The sequence below is a fragment of the Mus caroli genome, unplaced genomic scaffold (genome assembly GCF_978045245.1).
Source record: "Mus caroli unplaced genomic scaffold, Mus_caroli_1 scaffold_15, whole genome shotgun sequence".
In the NCBI taxonomy this organism is placed as follows: domain Eukaryota; kingdom Metazoa; phylum Chordata; class Mammalia; order Rodentia; family Muridae; genus Mus; species Mus caroli.
In genome coordinates this window covers 14617677-14632371 of record NW_028227270.1, presented here as the reverse complement: position 1 = coordinate 14632371, position 14695 = coordinate 14617677, and the positions used below count along the sequence as shown (strand labels likewise).

The 14695-nt window shown below is 36.7% G+C and overlaps 1 protein-coding gene across 5 annotated transcripts in view; it reads right to left on the bottom strand.

Moving 5' to 3' along the window:
• Positions 1-14695, bottom strand: part of Ipo11 (importin 11) — a 132661-nt gene that overhangs the window by 44950 nt on the left and 73016 nt on the right. For 4 of the 5 annotated variants that reach the window (XM_029468283.2, XM_085830859.1, XM_029468284.2 and 1 more), the window contains exons 23-28: positions 14148-14174; positions 13878-13957; positions 13383-13463; positions 5210-5305; positions 4314-4427; positions 941-1062 (exon numbers count right to left, since the gene is read on the bottom strand). In XM_029468283.2, the coding sequence (XP_029324143.1) occupies positions 941-1062; positions 4314-4427; positions 5210-5305; positions 13383-13463; positions 13878-13957; positions 14148-14174 (520 nt within the window). The remainder of the gene's footprint in view (positions 1-940; positions 1063-4313; positions 4428-5209; positions 5306-13382; positions 13464-13877; positions 13958-14147; positions 14175-14695) is intronic. The other variant, XM_021180389.3, reaches the window with a different exon arrangement.

Sequence of the window (14695 nt, the reverse complement as noted above, 5' to 3'; positions counted from 1 at the left end):
TATGGGTTTTAAGAAAAATTCCTTTGAAAACACTAAAAGAAGGCTTATGTACATAAGCCTACACATTATTTTCATTAAAAAGATCAGCTCAATGAAATATTACCCTCTATGCATAAATAATGTATGCCTTTAAAAAACCAGAGGAATTCAAACTGAAGGTTCAGAATGTGTGCAGTGTTTTAGCTATGAAACTGTGAAAGCAGAAAGGATACTGGGAGTTACACTCAACAACCGCAAAAAAAATTAGTGGACCCATGCCATTAATTTAGCATTAGGTAATGGTTCTCTGAAAATTCCCTAAAATATAAAGATCTAATATACTGAAGTCATCTTTCTCACACAGTATCAAGTCTATATAGTTGCTTTTATGTCTTTAAAATTCAAACTAAAGTTGTGTGGGGGTGGGGATCCTTGCAGAGTGGCTGCAGCAAGAGCGATGGAACAAGGTGTTCGCTACAGGTGGGCTGGGTCCTAGGCACCCCATGGTACTCACCACTGAGACTAGGGGCTTGGGAAGCATGCTACAGAGCAGGCCACCCACAGACATCCAATTAATCATTTTATTATTTGCTCTTTTTTTTTAATTCCTTTAGGGTATTCTTGCTCTGGCCCAGGCTGCCTTAGCCTCCAGAGTGTTGGGATTATAGCTGTACGACACAATGCCAAGCTATGTTACACCTTAAAAGAAACCAGCTTTGGGCTAGAAAGCTGGCTCAGGGCTCAAGAGTCCTGGCTGCTCTTCCAGAGGCCTGGGCTCCCAGCACACACATGGCGGCTTCCAGCCGTCTGTAACCCAGTTCCAGGGGTGCCAATGCCCTCTTTGTCTTGGGCTTCCCGGGACATTGCACACACACGGTGATTACACACATATGCAGGAAAAACATCCACATAAAAATATAGAAAAGGAAAAAAGAAAGAAATCAAGATTTCATCCTCTTACCTATTATCAGAAGGCAGAAGAGAAAGCAAAGCCAAAGCTGAGAGTTTCTTTCTTTCGGGCTGTGTGATGTTGTCCATTCGATCAACCCACATTTCAATCACATTTCCTAAAAGCTGGTCCATCTGGAAGAAAGGAGGTATCTCACACTATCTGAAAGTCCATTTGAGCATGAGTAAGTGGTGTTGACAACTAAAGCCTAAGACATGGTTAAAGTTCAAGTACACAAACTCAAAGTCATAGAACTTGGGACACACTCTGGTTTGGAGAGAAATTTAAGAAAAACCAAATCTGACTCCAATTGATCATGAGAGACAAAGACAAGTATGCAAAGCCTGTATGAAGCCAATGGGATTTTGAGTAATATCACTGAATAAATCAAGACCATCTTCCTGACATACTGAAAAATTACACATATTTGTATTTAGATGATAGTTTCTTTCAAATTGATGATTACTGTCCTGTGTTCTATAAGCTGCCGATCTAATTTGCTAGGCCTCCTCTCAGAGGAGCAGACTGGCTGCAACCCCAGCCCTCAGCCTCAGAGGGAAGAAGAAGTCAATCACTTCCTATGCCAGCTGTGAGCACCAATGAGACTGAAGGCGACCCAAGTGTCCATCCCCGATGGGGGAGAGAGCTGACTCTGTGCTGACTCAGCGGGCAAAGGCACTCACTCATGCGGCCCACACAAGGGTAAACACTGATAGGAAAGAAAGAAAGGCTTGTAGGTCCGAGTAGCATCCGCAGTGAGCTGCCTTCTGGTAGACAACCTTCTCTCCTTCTCTCTCTGGTAAAGATCAAGAACACTGATCTCTTTATGAGGCTTATTTATACATAGGTTTCTACTTCCACTTTAAGAAAATAAGTATTTAATGACAAATAGTCACCATAAAAATCTGGACATATAAAATCCACTGCACATTCTTATTGTCTCCTACTTTAAGACTGCTACATTTTGTCCTAGTTAGCAGTTAGGTCATTTCTAATGAACAGGCAAGCAGCTGCTAGGTGAAATCCCTTTATATGTGAGTTCCCTACACTTGAGATAGTCTATGAACTCAAAGAATATTTAAAATGATCAAAACAGCAACATCTACACGGTGCTTCAAGAACTACTAAGCTCAACACCGTTTCCAGTTCTGAAGATGGGAATCCAAACTTATTCCTTTTACATTTCTACTACAACTTCTGGTAAAAACAAATGACCTGTCAACGGGACAGATAAGGTCATGACCATATTTCCTGTTCCTATGTAAAGCAGGGCCAAGGACAGTTCCAGCATTGGTATTGTTGATAAAATGCAGTGAGGGGATGTAACATCCAAGCAGACAAGGTGCTTATACACTAAGAGATTTTAAAGGGGGCAGACATCAGATTGAACCTAACTTGTGGCTGTCTGTCCCTCCAAAATAAACTACAAAAGAAACACACAAAGAGTTAAAACTCAAACAATAAAATACAGGGCTGGAGAGTGCTTCTGTGGGCAAGCACACAGGCCATACTGCTCTTTCAGAGGCCATGAGTTCGATTCCCAGCACACACAATCAGGCAGCTGGCAACTACCTGGCACTCCAACTCTAGGGAGATCTGACGCCTCCAGCCTCTGCGGTCACCACACTTATGTGGACACATCCATACACAGACACACATTCAAACAAAATTAAAAACAATAAACATTTTAAACATTCAAAATTTAAAAAAGAAAAGTGCAAAATTGAGAAACAAAATGTAAAGTTAAGACAATAGGAAGCTAAAGATAAAGGATAGTAGATTGTTTCCATAATACTTAAAATCTCTCAAGTTTAAAAAGTATTTGCTTACAAAGTTACAAAGGGTGAATGGGATAGCTCTTGATTTGATTATACGGGAACTAAAGCTTTGTTATTTTAACTGTTCAGTAAGAACTATAATTTTAATGTTTAATATTCTGAGGCCTTTTTAAAAGCTCAGAACTATCTATGGCTTAATTACAATTCTGTCACTTAAAATCTTACTAAAATATATTTGAATTTAACCAGATCCAATGTTGACACAGAACTACAGGTCATTTTATGTTTCTGCTGTTTTGTTAATGTAGTTGATAGCTTTTCTGTTCTATAGTATATTGGTTGTATTTCTAGCACAATGTTCATATTATGAAAGTATTTAAGTCCTTTTCCCCTTAAAAGAGACTCTGAGCTTTCTAGTCAACTCTGCCCAGTGCCTAGTGAGGGCTGTCTATGGATGAGTGAGAGCAGAGAACATCAGACTGAGACAGCAGTGGGTTCTGCATCCCAACTCGCCCATATACTCAAAGGATGGACTCTCACCAGCTCTCTAATATTTCTCATATATGAGATAGGATAGGATTGAGTTCATGTAGATTTAAAATACTATTTGCTAAAACACATAAAATTTATGCTGTGAAGTATATTACCAGAATCACTCAAAAATTTTGTTGAATTAAACTAAACAAACATTTAAATAGTTCTTATCTCGGTTAAAAACAACAGACTAGTGAAAATATTTCTTCTAGCAATTCACTGAAACAAAGGCTAGGATCTCAAATTTGTGGTTTAATTCTCCATGGCAAACTTTCCACTCATTTACCCTGGGTCTCCTAAAACAGATTTATTTCCATCATAGGCGACAAACTGCATCATTGTCTTTCTTCAGTCTTAATACATGGATTGAAAACATCAAATTCTTACAGAATATTACATATGCTATTTAGTCACACAACTGAATTTTAAATACATTTAGGCTTTTTCAAAAGTTACATTCCATTATAATGAGAACAGAAATTTCCTCAATCCTTGGTTTCATATTAAATTCATTACAGGAATGAAATACAACAGTTCATGAGTATATGTAGGGTGTTCTGTTTGAGATTATGAATTAATAAAGAAAAAATATAAACTGAAATAAATCAAAATTCTACTCTAAAGCTAAGTAAAAATTAAATTACTAATTTTGGATGAGAACAAACTAAAAAACTTACCTGCTATTTACAGGACCATTATTCTTACTTTTTTTTTTTTTTAATTATTTATTCTATGTATATGAATACACTGTTGCTATCTTCAGACACACCAAAAGAGGGCATTGGATCCCATTACAGATGGTTGTGAGTTGCTAAGAATTGAACTCAGGACCTCTGGAAAAGCGGTCAGTTCTCTTAACTGCTGAGTCATCTCTCCAGCCCCATTGTTCTTACTTCTACCCCAGGCAACAGGTAAAATCCATATTGTTAAAAAATTTATAATGTAAAGATTTCAATGCTTCAAAAGAACTTATGTAAAGATTCGCTATTTCATCAACTATCTCATATATATATATACACACACATATATATATGGTCACAGACTTCCTTAAATTTAAGCATACAGACTCTTACCTCCTGATTAAACTCGTGTCCCATCTCATTAAGAAGTGAAGAAAAGAAGCTGGTATTCTGTAGTAAGACTCGACCCATAACAGCAAGATAAATGGACATCACTACTGGATACCTCTGCACAATTAAAATACAGGACATGTAAAATTGTGTTAAAGTACAACTATAAATGATTTAAAAAAAAAAAAATCAATGATTATAGTATCAACATTTAAAAATATAACATTTCTTTCAGGGACATAAAACAACAATTTTGTGTTGCTCTGTATAGTATAATCTGTCAGTATTGCTTGAATTCTTAAAAAGCTTCTAAACAACTGTACGGGTATTATGTGTCTATATTACTACTACTTACTTTTACACAAATAGGAACTGAAACTAGGGATAATAGAGATGGCTCACTGGGTAAAGTATCTGCTGTATAAGCATAAAGACAGTGGCTTCTTCAAAGGCCAGTCTAGCCAAATGGCAAACTTCAAGTTGAAGGGGGGGAGTGGGAGAGGAAGAAGGGGAGAGAGGAGAGGGAGGAGCTAGGGGAAGAGAGAGGGATAGGGAGAAGGAGAGAGAAAGACACTGATCCTACCTCCAAAAATAAAGTGGAGAGTAATTAGGAAAAGGCACAAAACAGCCTCTGGCCTCCATGTGCACACAGAAACACTTATGTACCAACACCCACCCTACGCACAAACAGACACAAAGAAAACTACAGTTTTTATATGAGGAAACATATAGCAACTCATGTTATTATCCTCAAAATTTACTCAACTAAGTATTTCCAAATGACAAAGCTTTCATTTCACAAATATCAATGAGAAAAAGATGTAGTTTTTCTAATGCAAGAGTAATCAAAGGTAGGACCTGAAGTCCAATGCGATCCTAGAAACTGCAGAGGGTCTTACCTCGCCTTCAATTACACCTCTGAAAACACAGGGTAGAATCCGCTGAAACATCTGTGGGCCTAATACTGGATTCACTTTAAGGGCATTTTCCACAACCTAAATCCCAGAAAGACACACAGTAATATTCAACAGTGCAACTCATTGGTTTACACAAAACACAGACTAGTAAACAAGGCAATAAATGAACTAACACAGACCAAATGCGAAAGCATGTGACTTCATGAGGTGTGCAATATTCTGGCACTAGACACACTTTCACAAAATAATGTACTTTTAATAACCTATAATCTGTTGTAAAGTATATAATATTTAGGCACATATAGATAGCATATAGATATATGCTTTGTAGTCACATTTAATCATACTATGATAATTCAGATACATGCAGTTTATGAAGTTCTGCCCCTTGCAATATAAACAAGCATCCTTAAAATGCCCCATGAACAGAAGCAGCAAAGGGCATCTCTAACATTCTTCTGTGGTGATTTTGAGTTTTATTATGTTTTGCTTTGATTGGTTTGTTTTCATTTTCTCCAGTTTAAGACGGGGTCTTGCTATGTAGTCCAAGCTGCCCTCATATTACTGATCCTGCCTGTTTCCTGAGTGTTAGAGTTACAGGTGTATTTTACCACACCCAACAAAAGCACTGCTTTTAGGACTGGAAAACCTGGCCACAAAGCCAACACTGTTAAGAATAAATCCACAGTTAGGTTTATCAATAAATTATTAGGAGAGGCAATGTTTCATATATATTTCACCTTAGTGACTGATCAGACCAGACAATGCTGAACCCTGAGGGGCTGAGAAACACTCAAAGTCACCGCATATACCATTCTCCATTTAAAAGGAGAGGAAAGAGCAGAACCATATACCTTCAGGAAGGAGAAAAAAGAAGCTAAAGGCAACGTGAAAGACAAATGAAGACTGAAAAGGATAAAGACAAGAATGCTGGGCTAGAGTCCACTGAAGACCAGTGCCAGATACACTCGGGTCTTCATATCTGGACCACTGGCCTTTGCCCCAAAAGAAGAGCAGTAAATGTTCTGTAGAGAATAGAAATGGGTCTAGAACAAAAGGGATTCCTCAGTGACACACATAATTTTAAAAAGCCATTCTCAGGCAAGCCACTCTCAAATTTCAGAAAGCATAAAGAAGGGCCACAACGCTGAAGAAGGAAGGGCTTGGAAGGAAAAGTCAATGCGGAGGGCTGGAGAGATGGCTCAGTGGTTAAGAGCACTGACTGCTCTTCCAGGGGTTCTGAGTTCAATCCCCAACAACCACATGATGGCTCACAGCCATCTGTAATGAGATCTGATGCCCTCTTCTGGTGTGTCTGAAGACAACAACTGTGTACTCACATACATAAAATAAATAAATCTTAGAAAAAAGAAAAGAAAGAAAAAAGAAAAAAAAAAGGCCAAAGGTACTCTGGAAGACAGATTATTCAAGGGCATCAATAGAATAGCTGCTGTGTCTGAACGTAAGCTGAAGGATCTGTCACAGTTTATTGTCTAAAGTACAAAAGAAAAGGATCCTTACTAATCTCCGAGAATTCAAAAGGTTAGGTTATACGGAAAACAATAACCACAGCTAGCTGCCCATCTCATTTTGAGCAGGAAAACAAAAATCATACACACTAAATACCAATCTAGAAAGAAAACTGAGAGCACTTTAGCTGAACAGAGGTGAAAAGGAGTCATCCTGGATTCTTTTCTAGCATTAGCAACTTATGAGAGAATACTTCAAAGGCATTATTTACAGATATAAAATACACAAAACAGTTAGCTACAAGCGACACCAGTGGCTATCCCTAAATAAGAAAGGTCTGGCAAAGGTGTGGCCGATTAAGGCTTTTTAAAGAAGCCTTTTCTATCTAAGTGACTAAATGATATCCTTAAATATTCATATTAAAGGGACCCACAGGAACCCACAGGAACCACTCTATCTTGTTTTGGAGAATTAACTGAATGAGAAGTCTCATAGTCTTCTATATGAGAAGAAACAAACATTCCTGTGCGTGTTTAAGAAGATTCAACTCTACTGTATAAGTCATTCACATATATTAAATATAAGCAGCATTATCATCTGTACATTGCCTTCACAGGGAAACTATAGCCAATGTTGTACAAAGAATCAATAAATACTTCAAGGCGGAATCTTTGAAATTAAGGTCAGAGACCACAGGTAGAGAACTGACTGTCTTAAAGTGTTTTATAGAGGGCCAGGCATGCTAGTGCACACCCTTAATCCCAGCACTCAGAATGCAGAGGCAGGCAGCTCTCTAGGAGTTCAAGGCCAGCCTCCTCTACATAACCACTTCCAGTCCAGCTAGGGCTACTTAGTGAGACCCTGTTGCAAAAACAAAACAACAAATATTATGTAGGAAAATGTCATTATTTGACTTTAAAGGAGAGTATGGAATACAGTCATAACAATTTTAAAAGGAGAATGGTAACAGAATTGACTGGAAGAACCAAGCTAGGCAATTCTTCCATTTTTCCTAGTCCCGTGTTTGCGTAGAACTGTGGAACCAAGAGTAACTATGACACATGCTATGACATGCTGAATTTGAGATATACATGTGGGAAATCACATGGAATAATTCTGTATTTCTCATAATGAAAATTACAGACCTTAATAATCTTATTTAGACTGCACATATCTACATATACAGATACAGTCACAAACTTTTGAGTTTTAAAATGATAATGCACACAGTATTAAAAGCAGCAACATTATAAAATTCAATGTGATTGCTTTCTCTCTTTTGGTTCTTATGTTATGGTCCATGTACTTACTATATACTATGTAACGAGGTATTCGTAGGTGACTGCCACAATATCACAATAAATACACATATTTTCTCTTAAGAAAAGTTGTTCTTACATTTCTTAGTTTTTAATTTTTGATTTACTGTTCTTATTATGTTCTCATACTACTAGGAGTAGCCCTTTTACTACTTTAAGTCATATCAAACATCTATACCAGTCTGAACTCTAGCTTCCAAATTTTTTTCCACTTCCTGCTTGATAACTACTTTTATTAATTTGGTTGACTGTTTCATTTCCATTTTTCTTTTACTCTTTAAACAAATGAATATTGTGGATAGTGCTATTGCCTTATACTCTCAAAATCACTGTAAAACTATGGAGGCTTTCTTCATTTGAGACTGGCAAAGTACTTCACTCAGGGTTGGATATGCCTTCATGATTTATCCTAGCTATTTTTTTTAAGATTTATTTATTTATTTTATGTATATGAGTACATGGTAGTTGTCTTCAGAAAGGGGCATCACATTTCAGATAGTTGTGAGCCACCATGTGCTTGCTGGGAATTGAACTCAGAACCTCTGGAAGAGCAGTGCTCTTAAACACTGAGCCATATCACCAGCCCTATCCTCACTATTTTTAAGTCAGCAATACAAATAGAACTTGCTACCCTGTAGCTTTTAATCTACTTATTTTCAAGATATACCCACAATAGACTTCTTTTAAACCAAAAATGTAAGTTTTTAACTTCTTCCTAAGACAACATTCTTGATTTGTCCTCACACTGAATAAAAAATTACTGACTGTGGATCTTACTAGCAGAATGTCTAGGCTTCTATCATGACTCAATACTTACTAGCTCTCTGACCTTGAACATTTATTTACCTCTGTTATTTAATTTTTTAATTTGAAACAATATGAAAAAAACCCATACTATCATCTTGTTTACATGTAGATAATGTACTCTACATGCTATGTGCTTAGAAATACATAGGACATAGTAAATAATGGTGTCACCTGTTATTATACAACTAGACAGTCAAAATAGTTAATTTATCGCAAGGCTTATCGTAATGAAGGAAAGGAGGTTGGTTTAATAATGCATATGGATATGAGAAATGAGAATTTCCAAACTCAAAATGGTACATGTGTACAAATGCAACTCAAATTAATGCTAACGACTTAAATTTAATTATTTTTAGAACATTCCTATGCCCATGTAAATAACCTGTATTGAGTCAGTTAACTCTAGTTCTGCCCTAAAAACACTGACTCCCAAAGAGCCATACTGGTCTCTGTGTTCAATTTTCTTAAAATAGCAATTTTCGGCTTCAAAGAACTTAGAAGCTACTTGCAAGCACTATCAGAAATTACTGTAATAGTTATGTTTAGCCAAAAACATACTGACTGGTGTATAACCTGTTGTATTAAGGTAATATTGGGAGCTATAATAAGAACTGAACCATAGTCTGAGTTCTCTCAGACTATAAATCAAAGTATAAAATAAACACACCATTTTCTTAAAACACCCTTTTACATCAGAAGCCCAGAAGACTTACTAGTGCTGGGTGCTGCATTCCTCAGACTCAAACCAAATATCAAGTCCTCAATATTAAACTCAAATATTTACAATCTATTCATGATCTCCTTTGGGCACTACACTGTCTTAATCTACACTTTGTATAAAATGTTATGAAATGTTACCATATTTGGATGATAACAATGTGCATGGATTCATTCAATGAAAAAAGCATAAATTTCAAGGGAGGCAGACAGATGGCCTCATCGTTGCCATTTTAAAGCACAATGAAAAAGAAATTGGTTTGTTACTAAAATTATGGAGCTAGTATGTAGTACTTATGTTTGAAATTCTCCATAACAAATGTTTTAAAAGACTGTATTATTCTGAAGAGCAATGAACAAATATGCTAATTTTAAACAGCCGGCTTAGACACATGCTCGTTAATAACATGCTACTGCTGTATTACTAGCCTTGTCTTAAAAAGCACATTCACTTAAAAGATTTTTGTGTAATTTTTCATTTATTTGTTTACTTTTTTACTGTGTGTGTGCACAGATGTGGAGGTGAGAGAGGCCACTTGCACACAGAGTGCACACGCACAGATGTGGAGGTGAGAGAGGCCAGCCTTTGGAGGTTGGTTCTCCCTGCCCATCATGTGGGCTCTGGAGTCCAATTCAAGTCATCACCTGCTAAGCCATTTCAACCAGAACCTGAAGTGCTTATTTTCAATAAATAATTATTTTAAATAAATCATGTAGGAAGAACATTTGGTTTGGATTGTTTTTCTAAAGCCAAAAATCCAGCAACCAAAAAAATTAGTCTATAAGTGTATTTGACCAGCTTTTTGGTTTTGGTTTTGGTGGTTTTTTGTTTGTTTGTTTGTTTGTTGGTTTTTTTTTGCCAAAGGCTAACTATAAAATGAGAAAACCTGGTCATTAGATTAAAATAACTAACTTTTATACTAGCTTATTAGACACTAGGCAGTGTCTTGACTGTTTTATACACACACACACACACACACACACACACACACACACACACACACAGTCCAGTCCTTGCCCTAGAAACTTGGCAAAGCTCTTCTTGTTTTACAGACAGAACATGAGGAGGCAGTCAGTAACTTGCTCACATCACATCGCACTGACTATTCTGACCTAGCCACCAGCTGTGCTACACTGACCATGCCACCTTTCCTCTAGTTCATAAGAGTTCAATCGAAAGCAAGTAATAAAAAGCACTATTTCTTAGAACTCCCTAAAATATTGCTTACTGAAGTTTTACAATGCCCACACCAAAGAATTCCTAAGTCAACTTCCAACAGTTACTTCACTACTAATATCGGAAAAAGGCTTTATTAAAGGCAAGCAAGCAAACAAACAAACAAACAACTTTCAAATCAAGTTTGGTGTGGAAAGTGTTTCACTGTAAGAAAGAAGCTTTTCCTAATCACTTAGCATATGCTGAGCGGAACTAAACACTGTTTTGACGTCAGGTGCTATATAACAAGTTACTGCACAGCTTGGGGGCGGGGGCGGGGGGGGGGGGGGGGGAGGCACAGTTCAACTTCCTGAATCCAAATGGTAGAAGGAACAAACAAACTCAAACAAGTTGTCCTATGACAGATCTGTCTCCAACACACATATAAAATATACACATATGCACTTATGTACATCTGTACAAAAAAGCAACGGAAGAACCAAGCCCAAACAAAGCATGGCCAAGAATATTTTAAGTAGCAGGATAGCGAATCTAACAAATAGGCCAAGTGAACTTCTACTGTTTGATACTGAACCTCTAAATCTTTAACATAAAAACCATTAATACAGTGCCATTAAAATCTGAAACAATATAGCACATACTATTTGAATTTTGGATAGTGGAGAAACTTACAGATGAACAAAGGAGTCCAGTACAAGAAAGATTTTAAAATACATAGATAATACTACGATAATATGACAATTTTCTCTAGGAGTGATAATTCATAGACAATATTAATAATGAGTACTTGAGATAACAAACTAAATATTACTAAGTAGTAGTTCAATTCATTTTTTTCCTTGCAATTATTGAGCAAACATTTATTAGTGGTCTTGATATGTACTAGAAATATAGCAGCCACCAGGTCTGCTAAAACTGCTGCTGTTATTGATCTTGCATTATAATTGGAGGAGGTATAAGATAAATAAAATAATAAATGCATGTTCTATGAGACTGCAGTAAGTACCTGAGGGAAAAGAGGGTCAGTGAGAGAAAATCTAGGTTGGAGTGGATTCTGGGCCACAGAATAAAGCATTTACTCAACTACTTGCAGAAAAAAATTTCTAATTCCTGACCCACAAGGTGAATGACTGAATATATTAACAAATAACCCCAAATATACCCAATTTATAAGTCAAACCAATCATGCATATACTTACATAAATATCTAGAATAGATATGTGTGTGTCCACCAAAAACAGACAATACACTCAGAGTGGTAACTGGTTATTATTCCTGTTAAATCTGTAGCATCTATGTATTGGTTAATAGGAAATAAACGTTTTATAGTGAGTTCCACTAGTAGAAAATTCACCTTGAAGAGCTAAGATAATGCCATAGTTTTTAATAACAAAAAAGTAATTGTCAAGATTGAAAGACTTTGCCAGGTACAGTGGTGCATGCCTTTAATCCCAGCACTTGGGGAAGAGAGGTAGGTGGATCTTTGTGTGTTTGAGGACAGTCTGGTCAACACAGTGAGTTCTAAGATAGCCAAAGCTACAGAGTGAGACCCAGTCTAGAAAAAAAACCAAAAAATTAAGAAAGTTTTAAAAGAGTAAGACTTTGTCTAGCCAGAATTTACTTCTCTTATTTGACATAAAACACAGCTAAGAAATTAGATATTTAACAGCTACAGCTTTCAAATGTAAAATATCGATACATATGTGTATATACATATATTATGATATAGTTTAATACAGTTATACATTAGCTACTATATTCATGTTATAGCATTTCTTTCATAGAAGGTCATATAAAGATAATGCATACAGTTTATAGGATAATGGCTCTTAACTGGACAAGATCCCAACAAATCTAGCACTCTAACTTCAATACTAAAGTTAAAACTGTCACTGAAATTGTTGTCCCAAATGTGGACTAACAAACCAAAAAGAGCAGTGACCACTGCTGCTTAGCATACGAAGACTAACGTCTGAGTCCCTGTCTGGGAGGCAGGCTGCCGTGGTGAGGGTGTAGCTCATGGTGAGGCTTGCTTCCCAAGTGTGAAGATAAGGTTTAATACCTAGAACACTATCAAAACAACTGAAAACTTAAGATACACCGAATGTTGCTAGGTTTAGGACAAGTTGGTAAAAAGCTTTTAACTCATCTCTATCCAATGAGGTTTTAGGATAGACATTATTCCAATTAGCTACAATCGTATTAGAAGGGGGCTGGAGAGATGGCTCAGTGATTAAGAGCACAGGCTGCTCTTCTAGAGGATCTGGGTACAATTCTAACTCCCACATGACAGCTCACAACTGTCTGTAATTCCTGTTCCAGGAGATCCGACACTCTCACTCAGACATACCTGCAGTCAAATCAATAATGTACATAAAATAAAAATTATGTTTATAATTTTTATATTTATAAAATTATTTTTAAAAATTATAAAAAACAAGACAAAACAAAACAAAAAAAATGAGAAATCCAAAACTGCCTTTTAACAAGACCTCTAGGTGACCTGTACACACATTCAAATTTGATGCCTTTGGTACAGAAGAAGGAATTAAGCCAAACTGAACACTCTAGAATTCAATCAGTTTCTCTCTTTCTCAGCCATCCATTCTAAGGAGGCTCTGGCCTCACCAATAACAGCATGACAATCAATTTAAAATGACAATACCTTCAGCACTTGAACTTGACCTTCTGTAGTAATCTCTGGTAGCAGCTCATAAAAGGACTGGCACAAACCTGCTGCATATGTCTGAAATCCAATCAAAGGTCAATATGTGTAAGAACACAGCTACAATACTGAAAAGGCAAGAAACTCAATTTGGAAGGTCTCACATTTTTCAAGAACTGGTACTAAAGGTCTAAACAAACAATTTCAAGTAAGACTCCTCTTAGGAAGAATGAAGAAGAAGATAGACTATAAGCACACTGATACACTGACTGCTGAGTATATAATTACATATATAGTTCATTCTCTGTAGTCAGCATCAGTGGAACTGGATGCTGATCTCGCCCTTCCTACAGTGAGAAATACTTACAAGGAAATAAAATCTCTACCCACTAAAGTATCAGACCGAATCTGAACTTTGAAAGGGCACTTCCTGATATCACACAAACCCCAAAATAATATATAATTATTAACAATGCAAAAGGTGTTCTGACATACCTGTAAAAATTCTGTTGATGATAAAAAGATATAGCCATTGATGATCTTAAAGCAGGTTCTGAGATTCTCTGAGCTTAATTCTGCCAAAACAGTAATTATTGTTTAAAAGAGCAAATTAACTAGCTGTTCAAAATTTAAGTGAAGTAATGATTCATTTTAGTTAAAACTAAGTTGCTATAGCAACTTGAAGCACTCAAGTTTGTTTTTAACCATGATTACTAATGGATTTTGACTGTTTATGGTTCCTGAAGCAGCAAGCATGCAGCTTACCGTTTGCAAGGCAGCTGGATGGAAGCTCTAGGATAGAAGATCAGACAGGATTGACAATGTTTTATCATCAGAAAAAGAAAAAGAAAAATCTCTACAAACAAGTGAAAAAGAAAAACTAAGTTACAGCAAGGGTGGTGACACACAATTATAGTTCCAGCACTCAAGAGGTTGAGGCAGGAGGATTGTGAGTTCAATGCCAGCCTGGATAAAAGGAAAATAAAATAAGAGCAACTTACATGCTTTCTTTATAAATTTTCGTGACTATAATCTAAGCCAGTATTCATAAGCTGGTCAGATGTAAAACTGGCCACCCCTGTTAACAGTGCTCTCATTCACCCTTTAGCAGTAAAACTCGACTGAGAAAGGCATTCTTCCCTTCTGTCGTCAGAACAAAGCTAGGAAAGCATGGCTGGGACTTTTCGTTTCCAACCAAAACCTGAGTTGGGTCCTGTGGTTTCCTGGTTTATAAAGAAAAGTATGTAGAGAGCAAGCATGTTCAGTTTTTAGTGGGGGAAGACGGCAGAGTGGGGTCGCTGTATGAAGCTAAC